Source organism: Vipera berus (genome assembly GCF_964194415.1).
Source record: "Vipera berus genome assembly, chromosome: 2".
NCBI lineage: Eukaryota > Metazoa > Chordata > Lepidosauria > Squamata > Viperidae > Vipera > Vipera berus.
This window is the reverse complement of record NC_138203.1, coordinates 172,703,279-172,724,496: the sequence shown is the minus strand read 5'-3', so window position 1 is coordinate 172,724,496 and position 21,218 is coordinate 172,703,279. Positions and strand designations below refer to the sequence as shown.

Genomic DNA, 21,218 nt, shown 5'->3' with positions numbered 1-21,218 from the left:
TTAATAATAATTAAGTGGCTTCCAATTTTCATCACAAGTACAAACAAACGTAATATTTTTTCTCCACATAAGGTTACAAAAAAGAATCTGTTCTTCCCTTAAGCCATCTATTGAAGTACACGAGCAAGAGAAAGTTCTCAAATATATTAAGTTGACAAGAAAATGGATGAAAAAGAATAATAATTGGAATGGCCAAGTCAATGTTCAGATCTAAATTCTAAAGAAATATTTTGGCTGGCTTAAAATGAGGAGTTTGTCATGCTAGAAAATTGTCAAAGTTATAGGAAGTAGTTACTATAGAGGAGTGTGAAAGATTGATAACCAAGTACAGGAAGTGTTTGGTTGCAGTTATTACATTTAAAGGTGATACAATCAGTGGCGTAGCGTGGGTTGTCAGCACCCGAGGCAAGGCAAGTAATTTGCGCCCCCTAACCCGTGGATTTTAGCACTCGAGTCTCTTCCACTAGCTCAGGAATTCTGGGAGTTGAAGTCCATGAGTCATAAAAGAGCCAAGGTTGCCTACCCTTGAGTTAGGTTCAAGGCAAAAAAGGGTCTCTGGAGAAGAGGGAAAATGCTAGTTTAAAACTGAAACAAGGCAACTTTAAGGTGCCTCAGCTGTGATTTAGGATGAGACAAAGAGAGGACATGGCGTTGAAAATGGTTAATGGGGCATGTTTGTTCCACTCTTAGTGGATGTCAAGATAAACCCCACGAGAGAATGACCTTACAACAGATGTGAATAGGCTTGGACTACGTTTGTAGATTGAGTGCATACATCACATGGAGCGATGATGGGCTTCATCAAGATTTATGATCCCACAATTGGCTAGTTTTCTCCATCTTGTCCTAAACCCTGGATACCAACCACGGTTTATGGCTTAGTATGTGGTGTGGGGTGACCCAACATGTTAGGCAACAAACAATGACTTCCAATTTACAATGCCTCAGCTTCCCAAGGTTATTCCAAGCCGGAAAAGCCAACCAACCCACCCTGCAGCTTTGCCTGCTTAGGCTGAACCCCAGGAGTTCATACTTGCTGTGGCGCCTGACCTATTTTCTGCCCAGACGCTGCTTATCCAAGCCAAGCCGCCTCCTTCTCTTTGGCACCTCGCCCCAAAGATTCACCGGACTGGCTGGAAACTCTCGCTGCTGGCGACGTGTGTCGGGGGGGCGTCCTGATCGCCTCCTGCAGGGGGAACCGAGTGGCCACAGAGAGTCAATACGGCAGGAGGAGGAGGAGAAGGAGGAGGAGGAGGAGCAGCAAGCAGCCGCAGGTGCGGCGGCTGCAGTTGTTACCTTTACCTCCGGGAAAGGAGGAGACGGGGACGGGAGCTGGGTCGGGGGGGGGCGGGCTTGCAGGTTGAGAGCCAAGCGGAGGAGAGAGGGAGAAAGAGAGGGAGGTGAGACGCCGCCAAGCCTCCCCACCCCCACCCGAGAAAGGAGGCGATCCGCAGCCGCGAGAGGACGGGATCCCGCTCTAGCTGGGCGCAGCGAATGCGGTTGCTTTCTATGCTCCGCCCACTCGCTCGCTCCTCCGACCCTCGGTGAAGCAGAATCGTCCCCCTCCGGCGAGCTTAATGGGCGCCCCCCCAGATGTTGCGCCCGGTGCGGCCGCCCCCCCCTGCACCCCCCACGCTACGCCACTGGATACAATCTGTTACAGAAATTAAGGGCATGAGTCCTTTTTCACCCAGATACATTAATGAGGCCTAGCTATATATCTCTGCTCCAGGTTGTTTGTTTGTTTGTTTGTCTGTATTCTTCTCTGAGAGGAGTTCCCTCCTGTGGAAAAGATGGCCACTGTTTTTATGATGCTCTGAAGAATAATTTCTTTCGGAGGATCTTTGAAGGTTAATTGTATACAATCATTGGTTTCAGAATATTTGATTTTTATGATATGATTGTTATCATTATGTGATATTATTAAGTACCTCATGTGATAAAACTGAATTCTAGTGACATTTTTCCAACCAACAAATTTTATGAAAAATACTGTTTTGATTAGCCTTCCACCACTATACAGCATCTGATGATGTGAGTTATAGCTCACAGAAATTTATGCCTTTTCATGAAATTTGTTGGTCTGAAGAGTTGGTACCTTTCACATTCCACCATAGATCTCTTTATCACATGACTTTATCACTCACTGGTTATGGGTTTTTTAAAGGTTTGAATAGTTTTTGATTATTTTAAATGTGCTTCAGTATGGGGCAGTTTTTTTGGAGGTTGTTATTGTTGTATTTTGCACATGTGTTTTGAACTCTTTAAACTGCCCATAGTCACACTGAGACAGACAGCTATATAAAATACTTTGGGACAGTTAATTGATCTTACAAATAAACATATAAATAGTGCATTTCATGTCTTTATGAAATAAGTAAAATAATTGCCAACATTCTTTCAAAATGCCTTTATGTTAAAGCAAGGCCCATATAAAGATCTGATACTCTGGGGCAATGTAATGCAAGCATTTAGATAATCCAAAAGAAATTTTCAGAAAATTGTATACAGGTGCTTGGGATTCTTCCAGCAGTGGCTAGATATAGATCATAGCTCATCTCTCCTCTCCCCAATGGTTTAAATAATTGAAATAACATGGTTAGTATTTAAAATATATTTTTAGCTTCATTTTCAAAAATACCCAACCAACAACAATTGTACTGTACAATTCACTCTAGAAATAAGAATCCAGGAATAAATATGGTGTGAAAGATATTCTTACATCCTCCTAAGCATTGCTGCCAACAAAAACTTAACATGGGAAACTTTTGTAAATGGAAGGGAAGTCAAATGTTTGTTTAATACACAGAATTAAATTGACTTGACAATAAGATATTTGCCTTGTCATCCTTTGCTTTATTTTTTTTTTATTTTTTTTTTAATTCCATTTATATCCCGCCCTTCTCCGAAGACTCAGGGCGGCTTACAAGCTTAGCAATAGCCTTCATTCTATGTATATGCCTGCTTATTAGGGCTTTCACCACCACCCCAGCGGCATTATTACAAAGTCAGCTTACTGGAATTTATTTATTTATTTATTTATTTATTTATTTATTTATTTATTTATTTATTTATTGGAATTGACAGCATAAATACTTTAATACTATTTAATATTTGTTTATCTTTTTATTGGAATTTTTCTGTGGTTTCTACATGGATTTCCCTAATGTACTTATTTTACCCCACTGAAGGAAACATACTGAATTATATATACTCTCTGGGTTCAAATGCATGAAATGTAGAATGCAGAAATTTTAAAAAATGAAGTAATAAAAAGGTCTGAATGAAATACGAAAACCATATCCATGAATCTTTGGTACCAAGAAAAAGCTGTGTAACTACTGACAAAATTCATGATTGAGCTATACTTGTAGTACTTGCTTAATGATGGTAATTGCGATCAGACTTTGCATCGCTAAGCAACATAATCATAAAAAGGAATGTCACGTGATTTCGCTGCTTAGCAACAGCAATTCTGGCTTTTCCAGTTGCTGTTGATAAGTGAATCCTTCACCACCAATAAGTGTGATGTCACATGGCTGCCATTTGCAATATCCTGCTGGCTTCCCCATTGTTGGAGCAAGGCAACAAAGGTCGTAAATGGTGCTTGCATGGCAGTGAGATGCTGCAAAGTAATTGACAAGTGTCTGGATTGCAATTATGTGGCTTTATGGACACTGCGAAGACCATAACTGCAAGGAGCCATCATTACCAATCATTCAGTGAACCCTTAAGTTTGAATATTTACCGAACAGGTGCTTGTTCAATTAAGACTATCTATATAGCCAGAGATATGATACATAATATCTCTTATTAGATGATTATCCATCCTATGTACAAAGGTTGCTCAAATGTATATAGCTTGCAAATTTTGGAATATTTTTAGTTTTGTTACATTATGCAGAATAATTATTACTGTTAATGTTTGCAATTTTAACTATTGAAATCTTGTTCAGTTGCACTTCTGTCTTTTAACAAAAATGTTTTGCATAGTTTTAAAAGTATCTCTAACTATTCTGCTAACTTGTAATAGTAATGATAATTTGATCCATAAACAAGGGGAAAAAATATAGCTAGGTTTGCAGAAAGTTAAACATGCAGCTACCTACATGCGCTTAGTGAGATACGAATGACATAAAAAGGGTTTTTTTTCTTTTTTCTGATCTTAAGCGGAGGGGGCTGCTTCCTTCCAAGTCAATAAGGTAACAGTGATTATTTTTCTGCATCTTATTAGTCTGAAAATGTTATGTTTTGGATCAGATGTTGGCATCATCGTTCACATAAAAATTACCCGGTGTTTAGTAAAAAGATGAGAAACAAAATTAAAAAGCCTTAACTAGAAAACAGATCTTTCCGCCTCCGTGGTAGAACAGATGGAAATATTGAAGGGAAAAAGCGCTGCCGTTTGTCTTGTCATTCCGAGGCATGTAGTTACAATTCCACATGCTCACAGACTAAAGCTGTGGGTTTTGATGCACTTGCACACTTTCTACATTCTTGATAAAAGCAGAGAAACAATTAAAGGCTCTGGGGGATTACCTGGTTTTCTGTCAGGTTTCCCCTCCAATGTCATTACTAGTGCTTGTTTGCCAAGTGTACGGCCCCGTCTTCTTCTTTTTAAGGATGGGAAGAGGAGGGTGGAAATACGAAGGAGGCAGGAATGTGTTTGCATGTAGCCAATCAGCAATATGCGGCTGTTCTTTTGGCTGACTTTCAAAACCAGAAGAAAAGCAGCCACCGTGCTAATTGTGGCTAGGTTTCGAACTGAAAATGTTCTGTGACAGTTGAAAGAATTTAAGGAGGAAGCAAGACTGGTTTAATGTCAGCTGCAATTAGATAATCAAGCTTTTAAATCCTCATCTGTTGATGTCTTACCCAGAGTTAAGGGGGCTATATGCTGGAGGGAGGGGGGAGGAAGTAGAAGAGTTTGCCTGTATAGAAAGAGCATTTCCAAGGCTAGCAGAGCTAAGGCCTGAGCAAGCCTGCAGGTTGTCTGGGTGCACACTTGCAGTGAGCGGTTTTCTTGGCAGCTCTACAGGATGAGGCTCACTCTCAACACAGCAGACATATTGAAGCTGAGAGTCCAGGCGAACCTAGATGCAGAAGGAGAGGCAGCTCTGTACACAATGTAGCGTCTTCTAGGATGGTTGGGCGTCACCTTTCGTCAGGTATTTTATTACTCATTGGCCCCTTTAGATCAACAAGAGGGAAAAAAAGGGAGGGGGGCAAATAGCATCTGCTTCTGTTAAATCAATTTATTACATAATGTTTTAGAGGCAGCAGCAGCACAGCGTCCTAAGCTTTTGGCTGCTTTTCAGGTTTGATAAAATGGCGTCCTCAGAGAAAGAGCTGCTTGCTATAGATATGCTGCGCTGGGCAGAAAAATGAAGTTATTATTTGTTGTTATCTACTGCTGTTTGGTTTTGGAGTGTTAGTATTTCACAGAATACTCATTATCTAATAATGAAGAATGTTCTCTTTTATGCTGCTCAGCTCTTTTCCTGAATGCATTAAAGGTTCAGAGGGAGCATACTTCGTTTCATACCGTAGCAAAAGGAAAAAAAGAAAAGAAAAGAAAATTAGGTTTTTCCACTTGTGTGGCTTAGTATTGGATTCTGTCTGTAAATGAAGCTGTTTTATTTTGGGCTATCCCTTAACTCTTTCCTATCTGCATTAGTATTTCTGGCACAGTCTTGGAATATAAGCTTTCATACAGTACTTCTTGTTGGATGAACATGCAATTTCCACCTAAATGTTTATAGTTGCAAAATTCAGAACACAGAGATAAATACTTCATCTATTATTATTTAAAAAACCAACCCAGATTCTTATAGATTTCTAACACTTTCAAAAAAGTATTTGACTCTCAGGTTATACGTGCTATAGAAATCAGGGGGAGCCTCTTAATAATAAACAAACTTTTACAGACTAAAAGAGACCCTTTGTGTATTTTAAAAAACCTTTTTTGTCTTCATCCTGTATATCCATATTATGATACCTAAGTTTTGTTTTTATTCTGCTGTAGAAACTTAATTTATTTATCTAATTTATATACTTAGAATATTGCCTTGTAAAATGCCTTAACTGGTCTTTTAAATAAATAAGAAACAAAATGTTGAGTTTAACTGTTAAAAACATTCTTAATTGTTCAGTATAAAGAATATTGTATTGCTAAGTTTTTATTTTAATGAATCATAATGTAGATATAGTTTTTATCACTTCATCCGCAGAAGATTCAAGTTATTTTTTAAAAAAATTAAAAATTACCAGTTGTTCATTGAAGCTTAAATATCAGTTTTTTTCCTCTTGGTTTGAGATTTTTCCTCAAAATCCCAACTAATCTCTGACAACTACAGAAAATGTAATTTACACTTAATAGTAATTTACATTGCAGAAAAAAATGTTATTAGAAGTAGCTAATTTATTAATATTTAAAATGTCTTCTATATGTACAAGAACAGCCTCCCCTGAACCTCTTTGCAAGTAGTTCAAACTGCTACTCTAGTTTCTTTGCTTTTCCTAGTCTCAAAAGCTAGCATTATGCTTTGCTAGATTAAGACATAAGTAAGAGGACCGCTTGCCCTTTTTTTTCTTCATGGGTCAAGATTATATTGACCTTTCTGCCCACATTGCAGTGTCATTTAAAGGCATGAAATACTAAGCATTACATCCAAGTCTTAATTTTCAGTTAAACAACTAATTCTTCTATCTTTTTAATTTTAGTGTTTAAAAGATCTTGAAAGTAATATCATTGTAATGTTTGGATCTATTAGGCCTATTGCTTCTAAGTTCAAATCCTAAATATCTTTGATACAACAATAGGTTTTCTAAGATTTAAGGCATATTATACAGTCTTATAAGAATTGATTGTCTTTGTAAATCTGTTGAAATATTAAAATCATTTGATAAAAAACTAATATAATTTACTTTTAACTTTTGTGAATTATAGAAAATTATATGAGCTTGAGTGCCCCACAGTATAGGTTAAGAAAGTTGGTTTTACTAGTTGAGTCTTATAAGAGGTATCTTAAGTATTGAATGTATCTAAAACCTGGATGTATTAGTATAGAGAAGTTACTTTATCATAGCTTGGAATTTTTAGTATATTATTGTACCATGGAAGACTATATTTTAATATATAGAAAAATCTATACTTCACCTTTCTAAAACATATCTTTTATGCCATCATGTAGGCTTTGTTTTTGTTTTGTTTTTCAGATATGAAAACAGGCTTTGGGATTGGAAATGTGTGTGGAAATATTGTTATAAGCCATACTTGTATATTTGGTCATTGTCAGCAGATTAATTTGCATAATATTTGATTTTACAGACCTTGGCCACAGTGGATTGGGAGACAACTATGAGAATACTCACTGGGGACAGCAGCCCACTTTCCGAAGTGAACCCAGTTGCGGCTGGGATAAAGTGATAATAGACAGGACTGACAAGGAAGCGTGGCCTTCCATTACAGGAACTGAGACTGAGACTGAGTCTGCCTCAGAATGTACTACAGACACTGACTCTGCCTCCAACTGTGGCTCTGAGAATAGTAGCATGGCTACAGGGAGTGCTCAAGGCAACTTCACTGGACATACAAAGAAACCCAATGGCAATAATGGCACCAATGGAGCACTCATCCAAAGCACTTCTAACCAGAGTGCCCTTGGAGCTGGGGGAGCAAATGGTAATGGAAACTCCACCAGAGTGTGGGGTGTTGCCACCAATTCTAACTCTGGCTTAGCTCACTGCTCTGCCAGTGGTGGGGATGGAAAGATGGACAACATGATTGGAGATGGTAGAAGTCAGAATTGCTGGGGTGCTTCCAACTCAAATGCTGGCATTAATCTTAACCTTAACCCCAATGCCAATCCAGCTGCCTGGCCTGTACTTGGACATGAGGGAACTGTGGGAGCAGGCAACCCTTCCAGTATTTGCAGTCCAGTCAGTGCCATAGGTCAGAACATGGGCAACCAGAATGGGAACCCAGCAGGCACCTTAGGTGCTTGGGGAAACCTGTTGCCACAAGAGAGCACAGAACCACAAACGTCCACTTCTCAGAATGTGTCTTTCAGCGTACAACCTCAGAACCTTAACACTGATGGACCAAATAACACTAACCCCATGAACTCTTCACCAAACCCTATCAATGCAATGCAGACAAATGGACTGCCAAACTGGGGCATGGCTGTTGGCATGGGGGCCATCATCCCACCCCATTTGCAAAGCCTTCCTGGTGCTAATGGGACATCAGTTTCTCAAGTCAGTGGGGGTGGTGGTGAAGGAATGGGTAATTCAGTGTGGGGGATATCCCCAAATAATCCTGCCACAGGAAACAGCAATTCTGGGTTCAGTCAGGGGAATGGAGACACTGTGAACTCAGCATTAAGTGCTAAGCAAAATGGATCCAGCAATGCTGTGCAAAAGGAAGGGAATGGAACAAGTGCGTGGGATCCTGCCAGTCCTGGAGTCTTAGCATGGGGCAGGGGCAATGGCAACAATAGCGTTGGTAGTATGCATTCTGGTGCTTGGGGACATTCAAACCGCAGCGCTAGCAATGGTATTAATGGTGAATGGAGCAAACCCCCAAACCAGCATTCCAGTAATGACATCAGTGGAAAAGGATCAACAGGGTGGGATAGCTCTAGTGTTACCAACCAGAATCCTGCCATGCAGCAGGGCAATGATCAAATAAACTCTTGGGCCAAAGCTGCAGCAACTGGCAACACAGGTTGTGAAGGAAGTAATGATAGCAATGGAAGTCAAAATGAAGGCAGTACTGGAAGAGAAGGTCCTGGAGAGTGTCGAAGAAGAGACAAGGGAATAATAGACCAAGGACAAGTCCAACTGCCAAGGAATGACCTTGACCCAAGGGTTCTTTCCAACACTGGATGGGGACAGACACCTGTAAAACAAAACACTGCCTGGGAATTTGAAGAGTCTCCAAGGTCTGAACGAAAGAACGACAATGGAACTGAGGCCTGGGGTTGTGCAGCTACTCAGCCTTCAAATGCAGGGGGCAAGAATGATGGGTCCATCATGAACAGTACAAATACCTCTTCAGTATCTGGGTGGGTAAGCTCTCCACCTGCATCTGTTCCAACTAATACAGGTTGGGGTGATAACAATAACAAAGCGCCAAACGGCCCTGGGGGATGGGGAGAGCTAACAAATTCAACTGCTGTCAATAATGCTGCTGCTGCCAAAAGTGGCCACACTTGGAGTGGGACCACAAATCAGGAGGACAAGTCGCCTACCTGGGGGGAACCTCAGAAACCCAAATCTCAAAACTGGGGAGAGGGACAGAAATCAAATCCAGGCTGGACTTCAAGTGGTGGAGATTGGGTTGATTCCTCATCTATCCCTGGACACTTGGGAGATGGGAAAAAGAATGGTTCTGGATGGGATGCTGACAACAGATCAGGGTCTGGTTGGAATGACACTACACGTTCTGGGACCAGTGGATGGGGAAATGGCACAAATAGCAAAGTTAATACAGGTACAAGCTGGGGGGAATCTTTAAAATCTGGTCCGCAACAAAATTGGGCTTCTAAATCCCAGGACAACAATGTGAGTAATTGGGGAGGAGCTGCTTCTGTTAAACAGACTGGATCAGGATGGGTGGGTGGACCACTCCCAGCCAAACAGAAAGATAACAGTGAAGCAACTGGGTGGGAAGAGCCTTCTCCACCCTCCATTCGGCGCAAGATGGAGATAGATGATGGTACCTCAGCTTGGGGTGATCCAAATTACAATAACAACAAGACTGTAAATATGTGGGACAGAAACAATCCTGTAATCCAGAGCAGTACCACAGCTACCACCACTACCACCACTATCAACGCAAACATGGCTGAACCTCAGCCACCGCACCAGTCAAGTGCCCAGTCAAACCGGTCCCCTCTGCTTGGCCCAGGTAGGATACATATTTTGATTTTTTAGCATGAAGTAGTAATATTTGTTAACTTATGTACTCAGCCTTAAATATATGTTAATATTTAAGATGAAAATACAAGATATAAATGTGATTGCCAATATGTTGCTTGCATGAAACTGATTTATCTTTCATCCAAAGTGCAAAAATTGAGCAGGTATGAAAGGCTGACAATATACTTCTACCCATAGCTGCTTGAAATAAAATAATAAATTGAGTAAAGCTTAATTTCAGGTAAGTGTGTTTTGGATTGTCGCCGGAATTAGGAAAGCAATGTTACATAGATTTAAACGATCAGCAGGATTGTAAAGAAAATGAAATAATGTCCAACAAAATGAATCTGTGGAACACTGTCATTAAAAAAAAAAGCATCACAAATTCCTTGTTCTAAGAAAAAGTAGAAAAGTACAAAGAAATCATATTGGGTAGAGACACTAGTAACGTCCTGTCTTCAGAATGCATATAACCAAATAAATGTGTTTAGGGCCATAGATTGACAGTTCAGTGTAACTGGTTAGCACTTCATATGACCATAATAGTCCATCAGCACTTCACATAACTGATCCTAAACTGCTCTTCATAACTTGTGTTATTCTGTTTTCTCGCATGACTTGTTTCTTGTTTAGTCTGCATCTGGTAGTGCAATCAGGTACTACATCTGTGTGGGTTTTTTCCCCCCCAAGGAAATATTTCTTCAGTTATTGTTAGCCTAAAATCTGCTTAATTATTGGAGTCAACTTTTTAAACTCATTAGCTTTTATAAGGACATTTTTACATGGTAATATTGGAAAGCACTTATATTAAATAAACAATAGCAGCAAAAAAAACCACCATTGATAACATCATAATGAAATGTCTGAAAACTTCCAAATCCTTCTTCTCTCCAGGTTTTAGCTTTTTAGCCCCCTACAGGAAGAATTCAGCTCATACTTAAAACTCTTTGTTATTTAGTTTTAGCTGAAATGTATTTGTGCCATTTTCTGTGTTTCGTTTGAAGCAGAGGAGATTAGCACAAATATTTAAAGAAAACAGTTTTCCATTTCGTCCATTTTAAATAGGAATTACCCATTTCTCATACATATCAGGCGCCATATCTCTAGGAATGATTAAATATGTTTTGATTAGATATGATAGCCACTGCTTCTTCCAATTGCTTTTCAGTTTTAAATATCTGTTAACTTACTCAAGTGGAACTGGAGTATAGGCAGCTGCAGTATTGTACTCTGCTTGGAATAAACGGCTCAAGCTTGAGGAGGAGAATTTTCAGTTTTTATTTTTGTAATTGTATGAAATACCTAATAGTTTGGAATAAAATAGAAATGTGTCTGTGGAATATCTGCAGAAAAGTGAATATAAATCATATTAAGTAAGCAAATAAATAGTTTAATCAAAGGAATAAGGATCAAGCCAATAAGCTGCATATATGTTTAAGTAAGGGGCCAGCAACCTGAAACAGTGAAAGAGCCACTCGGAAACGGTTCCCTCATAAAAGGAAAAACTGGGAGCCGCAAAAAATGTGTGCGCATGTGCGTACATGCACTCATGCGCAGAACAGGGTTTGACTGAAGAGTGGAGCCAAGGCGAGATATGCACCTACCCTGCATATTTGAATTGATTGGTTGAACTTTTTTAGTCCCACCTTTTTTTTTTGGACTGCACATGGCAAAGGACTGGGAGCCACAGGAGACGGCTGAAAGAGCCGCATGCGGCTCCGGAGCCGCGGGTTGCAGACCTGTGGTTTAAGTAGTTGAGAGCAGATTAGGACAACTGCATACATTTATCCAAATATTCCCTCACCACAAACAATACTTCCAGGCCTGTAAGGGCAGCAGAAGGAACCTTTTCTGCCAATCGCTTTGGCTGATGGATTACAAAGGTTTTTTTTTAATAATATGTATTTTGCTTATTGCAATCTCCATGAATTGATCAAGATTCACATTTATTGGGTAGCTCAGAGGCAAATAACATATGTACAACACCAGTGTGTAGTAAAAAAAAAAAGCAAAAATGTGTTTCTGATAAACATACAGAGAAATAAAATATTAATCGAGCTAGTATATAAAATACAGAAGATGTAGAAGTCAAAGTGATAAACATTCTTAGATTATCTCCTGTTATGAAAATCACTGGGTGCTGCAGGACAACCCTTTTCCTCATGGGCAACCCCCTCCCCAAAATTTCATTATAGCTATCCCCACTCATTTCTGTAGGCTTCTTTTTATAGCTACATCTGAAGCTGAAGACTCTTCGGTGCTTCATGCAGATAATCTCTTATTCCTCCAAAGATTTGTAAAATCAGACAGCCTTTGATGTAGCCTCAGCAGCCCTTCATTGTTCAGCAATCCTAGAGTAATATGTGCCGCCATTATGTCAAAATGGGCACTATATTTACCCTGTCTTGGTCTAAGGAAAGACACCTAAAGCGATTAAAGTACCCTATGAGGGCACTACTTGCCACCACAACAAAAGCAATTTTGACGAGCAGGAGCAGTACTCTGTCACTTTCCCTAATCCACTGTCTAGTTCAGGGGTAGGCAACCTTGGCTCTTTTATGACTCGTGGACTTCAACTCCCAGAATTCCTGAGCCATCAATCTGTAGCTTAATACATTTCATATTTTTTCCTTCTGTAAAGTGAAAGTTCCACATTATAGCTCCTTATTTGGCAAAGTAACCTGTGAGTTATAATTTATTTTATCAGACTTGTACTATTTTATTTCCTTGAAGTTTGTCTATTTACCTAGTATTCACTATCTCTCTAGTGGCTTCCTTCATAATATTTAATTGTACTTAATTTCCTGAATGGTAATGTAATTATGGCAGGATATGATTAAATAATAAATCAAGTCTTGTAAGGAGCAACCTCAAATCCATATATATATATACTGTATGTGTGTGTGTGTGTATGTATATGTATGTGTGTGTGTATACACACACACACACACACACACACACACACACACACAAAATTGTTTGTTTCTGGGGTTTCTTGTGATTGTTTTAGCATTCCACACCAGTTTTAATGTACAAAGTGCTAGACAGACCCTATTATCCTTGTGATAAGCTTCTAAACTCATTCCTTTATTCTTGGATGAGGACTTGTCCAAATGTTTCTAACTGATGGATAAACAGAGATTTGGGCATAACTCCTTCCACTACCCTAATTTTGGGATGTACACTACTGAAAAGATTTCATTCTGTAGAAATAACTTGCCTTCTTATATATTTGACTACAAGATGTTTGAATTCTCTACCAAAATAGTAATAAAATTAAACATGCTTCCTTAAAAAAAACTTATCAGACTGGCTTATTCAAAATAGACAGTTTATGGGTTAAAAATTATTGTTTCATGATATATGAAACATGGGTTGTTGCTGTGGGGAAAATAGGAGGAGAAGAGCGTTAGATATGTAGTTATTTATAAAAAATAATAAAGTTATTATACAAATAAATAATATATAGAAATGTGTGTTAAACTTAATAGTTTTAAAATTTACATCAAATGTCTAAGAGTAGCACATAGCATAGAAAAACCATTTTTATTAAAAATCAGAGAGAAAAAGTGTATTTTAAAAGCCCTTTTAAAAGTTATGGATGAAGCCAGCACTGTTTTTCTCGGGGTGGAATTTTAGAGTTTTACTTTGAGTGGATTGGAAAATGTTTGTGATTTCAGTCATCCAAATGAATGAACAGATGCTTTTGTTTATTATGGAAGCTTAATATTTTTTTATAAGTTATAAGTTATAAAAGTTATAATTTTTATAACTTAGTAAATTGTGAGCATATTTGAATGGGAAAAGATTTAGCAAAGGGTTCTTATTGTAATGCAGTGATTCTTGAATCTTCCTTTAAGAAAAGCAAATCTTAGGTGACTAAACTTTGTCTGAGCTTGTTTCATGTTGTCCATAATTTTTAAATAAAATGATTAAACAAGTCATATTCACACTTGATTCTCTGTTTTGCTTACCACATTTTTTTTTAAATTTCTGATTTCAGCAGGTTGGGGAGAGATGCCTGCTGTCCATGCAAAGCCTGAAGCTTCATGGGGAGAACCTTCCTCCCCTTCTGCTGCAGTTGATAATGGCACTTCTGCCTGGGGGAAGCCCCCTAGCAGTGGTACAGGGTGGGGAGATAACTCTGCTGAGTCAGCAGGGCCATATGGAAGAGTGAGCGCACCAGCTGCTGCCCCAGCACTGTGCAAACCAGGTAAAGTCTGTTGCTTATTGATTGGCTTGGCTAAGGTGGAAGAAAAAAAATACTCCTGCTTTTACATTCTTTTTCAGTTTAAATAGGTATTCCTTTATGCTGTGGAAGATGAAAGATGTGTCGGCATTTAGAGTTGCTGTTGTTTTTGTTGATTCATCTGCAGGCTCTCCAATTTTATACCAGTAAAGTAAAATATGGTGTTGCTATGATTAGAGAAGGCAAGATTTAAAGAGACTAGGAAAGCTTACTTAAATCTTCCTTTTTTCCCCCCCATAGCTTCTAAATCTTCTATGCAAGAAGGCTGGGGCAGTGGTGGAGATGAAGTAAATCTCAGTACAAGTCAGTGGGAAGATGAAGAAGGAGATATGTGGAATAATACTGCTTCACAAGAGAGCAATTCCTCTTGTAGCTCCTGGGGGAATGCCCCTAAGAAAGGACTTCAGAAGGTAGGACTGAAACAGCTGGGTTACAAGTGTCAACAACTTAATAGTCAAATGATTCAAGCAATGATACTGCTTTCTTTATTGAATAACTCAATGATTATTGTTATGGACCACCATATTTTATTATTCTATAGAAGAGCAATAGCCATTGTTTCCAGGGTTGTTGTTTTTGTTGTTGTTGTTGTTACTGTTGTTGTATGGGCCTGGTATTCCAAAGCAGATATACTTAACAAAACTAATTCTAAGCAGCATATATTCTGTAGAACCATAAGCTTTTATTAAAATCACATTACAACAATCACATCAATACAAAAGAATTAGACTACTGAACAGTTGCCTATCGCCACATCTCAGCAGACAAGAGTTCCAGAGTGAGGGTGGTACAGCTGAAAAGGTCAAAGTCCCATACCTCACTTACACTTCAAGAGAGAAGGCTCTACAGCATGCTCTTTTGACTCCTGCCTTCTTGATGGGCAGATTCTACCTGGAGCAGAAGACCCCAACGCTAGCAAGGACCCAGGCTATTAGGGGCTTTATAGATAATAGCCGGAATCTTGCTGGATACATTCTGCTTTATATCTTTAATAGGAACATTTGCCATTACTGCAGGCCGTATCTGTTGTGGGTTTAGTTTGCCCATTTGGATGAATATAAATATTGAAATTATCATTTACCTCTCAAGGAAGCCTCACTGTTATATCACATCTTGATATATGGAGGAGAATTGTTTGTGATTGGCGTGGCTCATAAACCTAACAAAATACGAATCAGTTAAACCTATGGGAAGATTATTCCAGAAATATTACTAATTTCAGTATTCTGATTCTTGAATTAACATATATACAAACACATTTTAGGTGTTCACTGAAATCTTGATCTTGTGAAGCAATATAGGACACTGATAGACTTACTAAGATGATTTGGGGGGCGGGAGGCTGTAATTTATTTAGTTCATAGATTATGTATGTATTTGCATTTACGATAAGGTTTATGCCCCACCTTAATCAATCAACTCTTAGTGGCTTACAGTGAATAAAGCAAAATAACAATCTAAGCATAGAATACTACAATCCCCCCCCACAAAGAAATATCCATGCAACATTATTTTCCTTTTCCATTTCCTCCAATTTCTATTGTTTTTGTATTAATTTTGTAATGTTGTTATACTTTAATTTTTATTCTGTAGTTTTGTATATTGCTTCAGAATAACTAAATACATTAAATGAATAAAATGAATTTAAAGCACTAAAATACAAAGCTCAAAACATATTGTCAGATGCACAAAATGCAGCATGCCTTGCTTAATGCAAATTCAGTTTTCCACTTTTCCATTTAACACCAATAAGAAGTATCTGCCTTCATCTTTAAAGAAACATTTCCCCCATATGTCTAACTGAGGAATTTCCAATGCTGGTTAATTTGAAATTGGGATCAAACTGTAATTTACTGCATTTGTTCATTAATTACAGTTTACTAAGACCTTAAAGTTTATATTAATACCTATAAGTCTCCAAAAATTGTTAACCTCATGTGATAGGTTGCTCAGATTAATAAAAAAGCATATACTTTAATCTTTTTTTTTCCTGATCCGTAACAGCAGAAGAGAGGAACCTGGTGGTAGACGCAAAAATCACTGCCGTTTCTATTTACTGCCAGGTCGAAACTATTTCATATTCAAAATATTATACTATAGAAACTATATTCAAACTTGGCCCTAGTGAAAATTTAAGGGAAATATAAATATTTAGGTTGCAATCCTGTATCTACTTAGGAGGAAATGAGGCAGGGCTACTGTTAGGGTTACAAAAAGCTCACCATTTTCTTTGCTGCCATCTATTAGTTGTCCAGATTTGCAAGCTGCATAAGAACAGTGCTAGAGTAAAGTTCATTAAATGCAATAGGCTTTTTCTAAGTACATATTTTTAGAATTTGGTTTTCTTACTTCTTTTCATTTTCCTAGGGCATGAAGACATCTAGTAAGCAAGATGAGGCCTGGATCATGAATCGTCTGATAAAACAGCTTACAGACATGGGCTTCCCAGTAAGTTGTATTCAAATTGCAACATACTCTTAAACATGAAATTGATTCTCTTCTAAGCAATACATAACATGTCATCAAGATCAGACTCTAGGTGAGACGACAGAAATGTAGCTGATAAGTTTTGAGAAAGATACAGAGCAGATCTAGGAGATTAGAGGCAATAGCATGGAGTGGGGGACAGAAAGGGGATAACTTCAAAAGTTGAAACCAGTGTGAAACAAGCTCTGTCCCTTTTGTCCAAATGAAGCCCTGTTGTACATATTGAAGGACACTGAGATTGGGTCACAGTGCTGCTTTTGTCATTTTTATGAAAGCAATAAATCTTGTAGATGTCTGGGATTAGAGGCTCTTAATTTTCATTCTGGGAAAATTGGCAGAAAGCTGGTTAAAGGTAAAATTGTTTAACACGTAGAAGATAGTGGCTTGTTAAGAATCAGTTTCCTTTTACAAAAGTAAACCCTATCAATCTCCGAGAATTGTATTTTACTTTCAAAAGATACCGGTATTTAAAAATCAGAGTAAAGACCCCTGAGGATATTTTTTGTTATCAGTTGTAGAATGCCTGAGGAGGTCTTAATGTAAATTAGTAACTTGTTACGAAACAAAAGATTTATTAGTTTTGCAACTTCTTTTGTATGTCCAGTGTAACATTTTTTCCCATGTCATTCTTCCAGTCTGTCATTTTTAAATCCACTTTCAAAATAGTCACAATCAAGTCAGATAATCCTTGTCCTCTTAGACACAGATAAAATTAGCTTCTGGTTCCATTGTTCAAAAATATCCTTCAGGATGTCCAATGCTAATATATATTAGCTGCCTATTACTAAAACTGGAGCCGCACTGTCCTTTCTCAAGCCAACGAACCGCTGAATCTTCACAATATTTTTATAAACTACTGAAGATGTGCATTTTTAATATACAGCCTGCTTTCAACAGTTCTTTAAAACATTGCGCAGCTTCAGCCATTCATTGGCTTGAGGAAGGTGAATGCCATCCACCATTTGTAATAATGGGCAGCCCATTGTAAGTACGAGTTTCGACTTAGATACAAATACAAGTGAATGAGAGACTTAGGAATCAAACTCATTCTTAACTTGGGGGCTGCCTGTATTAGCAAATTGAGTAAATTGAAATTAAGTTTAAAAATCTTGCCCAGAGTACCAAGGTATTCTATCCCAAATTTGTGAAAGAGGAAGAAGGGATTGGATGCATTCCTAAAACATCAGATGCACCACTTCAATACCATCAGCATTGACAAAATCACCAGCAATCAGTTGCAAAGGATAGCTTTGCTTGGAACGGCTTACATCCTGTGACAGGACCTTTCATACTATCAAACATTTCCCTATCCCAGGTGCTTGGGAAAGACTCTATAGATGGATAAAAATGCCTACTCTGGTCTATTAAACTTGTATGCTGCCACAACAATCAAAGAAATTACAGTAAAATCAATAAAAGATCAAAGTTGGCAAGAATGATAAAGTGAGCAGTTTCACTCTCCTTTGCCAAAAGCTTGAATGAAAAAAGAAGTGAAGGAGAGATAAATAGAAAAAAAGTCAAAGCACTTGGATGTATGGAGTAAAATGGATGTATGGAGAAATCTGGTTAAACCCATTGTTCTGCAGATTATTTGAAGTAAATTATGCTAGGTAGGGCGTGGTACGCAGCTTGGATTTTTTATTGGTAGTCTAGTATTTATAGTTGCAAGATTTTGCTATTTTTATTGCATATGATCTTTTTGTCTTTTTATTATTAGTATTATTTTTTTAAAGCGTGCAAGATGCAGATAGAATACCAAGAAACACCACAACAGCAAACTTAAACCAAGCAATCCTTAAAGTTAAAAAGTAAACGAATGAAAAAGGTCTATATATTAAACTTACAGTCACCAATTTACTGAAAATATTATAAAATATTATGTAAAGCTATAGTACAATCAGATGGAAAATATTATTTAAAATATAAAATCTGTGCCAAAGAAGAACATACTGCCTCATCCTTTGGTGGAAAAAATTACCTTTTCTAGAACAGATAAGTTGCACATTTCTAAAAGCTAATCTAACATCTGGAATAATCTCACTTTCTCATTATTATTCTTAGACGTCCCACATGCACTGTACAGTCATAATTTCTTATAGATAGTATAATTTCAAAGCTTTGATGAATAATTCAACATCACATTAACTTCTTTAACATTTAAAGGTTTCCCCATAAATCTACTTATGTGCATTAAAATACTATTTCAAGAAAGTATCATATGTTCAATGAACCCTTAATTTTTTTTTACATCTTCAAGAAGAAAATCTGATGTTTTTGAGTATATTCTTTGGGATGTTCTCATTTATTGTAAATATGCTTTTTTATGAATTAGCTTTAATTTCAAATCTGTTGATACCATTTTAATATTTATAAGAATACTAAGCCATTGAAAGGGCATTTTGGCTCTTTCTAGTTCTTTGGTCCATTTTTGAAATATCCCAGTAGTGTCTGCTTTAAAAATATTCTTGATTTTGATAAGGATACGTTATAGATTTAACTTCTGAAAGTGCCTCTGTCTCTATTACATATTTCTATACAATTGTTGCAAAACAGTAAAAGTCCTGGCCCAGGTGGTTTTTTCAGTGGAATGGTACAATGTATTTGCAAATTTTATGGCCATGTACAATCACAGTTTATTAAAAATGTAATTGTTTAGTAAAAATTATATTTATTGATTTATTGGATGTACCTAAGACTGCAGGAAAAGAACCAAGCTCAGAGAGTATCAAAAACCATTCATTTCAACCCTGAATTACAAATACTCTCCTCTATAGAATGGACTGTGTTGTACTGGTATCTTTAGGGTCAAAAAAAGCTTTTGATTTTGTATAATTACATTTTTAAATAAACAATGATTAGATACGATTTTCCAAGGAATTTTGTTTATTGGATTGAAGTTCATTATTTGAAACGCTGCACTAAAGTAATAATAAACCAAATGATATCAGCCTCCTTTGAGTTCTGACTACCCTCTTTTGCCCTTGCTATTTAATTTGATTGTTGAACCTTTAGCTAATATTGTAAGGCAGTCTTTGGACATTAAAGGTACTATGTTTGCAGGGTGTGCACAAGTAATTTATATGCTGATGTTATTTTGCAAATTCGGAAGTATATTCCATGTTTTTGCCAAATTTTATAAAGAGAGTACAGTATTTCAGAAAGTACTCTGGCTATAAGATTACCTAAGATAAATCTAGCTTACTTCCCTTAGGTGCCAACCTCACAGTTACATAAAGGGTTGGTTTTGTGATTTCTGTATATTAAAGATCTTGGATTTTACATTTCTCAAAATATTTCTAAATATATGATAGGGGAATAAATATTTGAAAATTTTTGTTTTAAAAATGAATGGGATATAAATAGAGAAGCTAAAATCCCCTTATGTTTGTAGGGTAAAATTAATGTTATTAAAATTAATATTCTTCACTTTATGTCCTTAGGGGTATCGTAATATGAATACCAAATAAACATTTTCTTCAGATTGACAGGCTACTTAATTTATTTGCAATAGTAGTCCACCAAGGTTTCCATTAGCTAAATTGAAATTACCATTTGAGGATGGTGGCTTTAATTTATCTGATTTGAAAACTATCATTGAAATTATATTTTTATTAGCATTGCAAATTAAAATTTAGTGAAATATCATCCTCTATGGGTTATGTTGGAATTTTATTATTTATTCCCCTTGCAGTTATGACATGTTCTTAAAACAACATGTATGAAAATGTACAGTTGTTCCCAGACTACGAGAAATTTTGGGACATAGATTACTTTTTGATAATACACTTATGAATATTTAACTCTTTGGAAAAATTCTATTTTAAAAATGGATGGTAAAACGTTATTGGAAAGTATGGGTAAAATCCAAGATAATGACTTTAAATCAGTAATTGTGTAATTATCATATTAAGGACTTTTCCCAATTCCAAGTTGAATTTTTCTAGTTCACAACAGTTTTCAATGTAACCATTTTTGATGGTTCAGAATGGGCCAGATGCGCTGGCTATTTCAGAGGTACATGAAATCCATGACAGAAGTTATGAGATATGATTGCCAAAGAAACAATTGGCAATCATACTGCTTATTTCAATGTAACCATTTTTGATGGTTCAGAATGGGCCAGATGCGCTGGCTATTTCAGAGGTACATGAAATCCATGACAGAAGTTATGAGATATGATTGCCAAAGAAACAATTGGCAATCATACTGCTTATTTCCAGTTTATAGGCAATTATTTCCTATTTGTAGGCAGGCTCTGAAACTGTAAGAGGACTGGGGGACTTATACCGTATATACTTGAGTATAAGCCGACTCGAGTATAAGCCGAGACCCCCAATTTCACCCCCCAAAACTGGAAAAAGTTATTGACTCGAGTATAAGCCGATCCGCCGTTCTGCAAGCCTGAATACACAGGAATACCCTGTGTGGCCGCGGCTCGTCGGCAGGTCTCCGTTCCTCCTGCCGACCTTTGGGGAGGTTTGGGCGCCTCCCCAAACCTCCCCAAACGTCGGCAGGTCTCCGTTCCTCCTGCCGACCTTTGGGGAGGTTTGGGCGCCTC

The 21,218-nt window shown here is 37.5% G+C and overlaps 1 protein-coding gene across 2 annotated transcripts in view; it reads left to right on the top strand.

Moving 5' to 3' along the window:
* TNRC6C (trinucleotide repeat containing adaptor 6C) overlaps positions 1–21,218 on the top strand; it is a 136,532-nt gene that overhangs the window by 69,913 nt on the left and 45,401 nt on the right. The window contains exons 6-10 of one of the 2 annotated variants that reach the window (XM_081319515.1): positions 5,031–5,168; positions 7,331–9,913; positions 13,928–14,137; positions 14,414–14,583; positions 16,541–16,621. In XM_081319515.1, coding sequence (XP_081175641.1) covers positions 5,031–5,168; positions 7,331–9,913; positions 13,928–14,137; positions 14,414–14,583; positions 16,541–16,621 — 3,182 coding nt within the window. The remainder of the gene's footprint in view (positions 1–5,030; positions 5,169–7,330; positions 9,914–13,927; positions 14,138–14,413; positions 14,584–16,540; positions 16,622–21,218) is intronic. The other variant, XM_081319514.1, reaches the window with a different exon arrangement.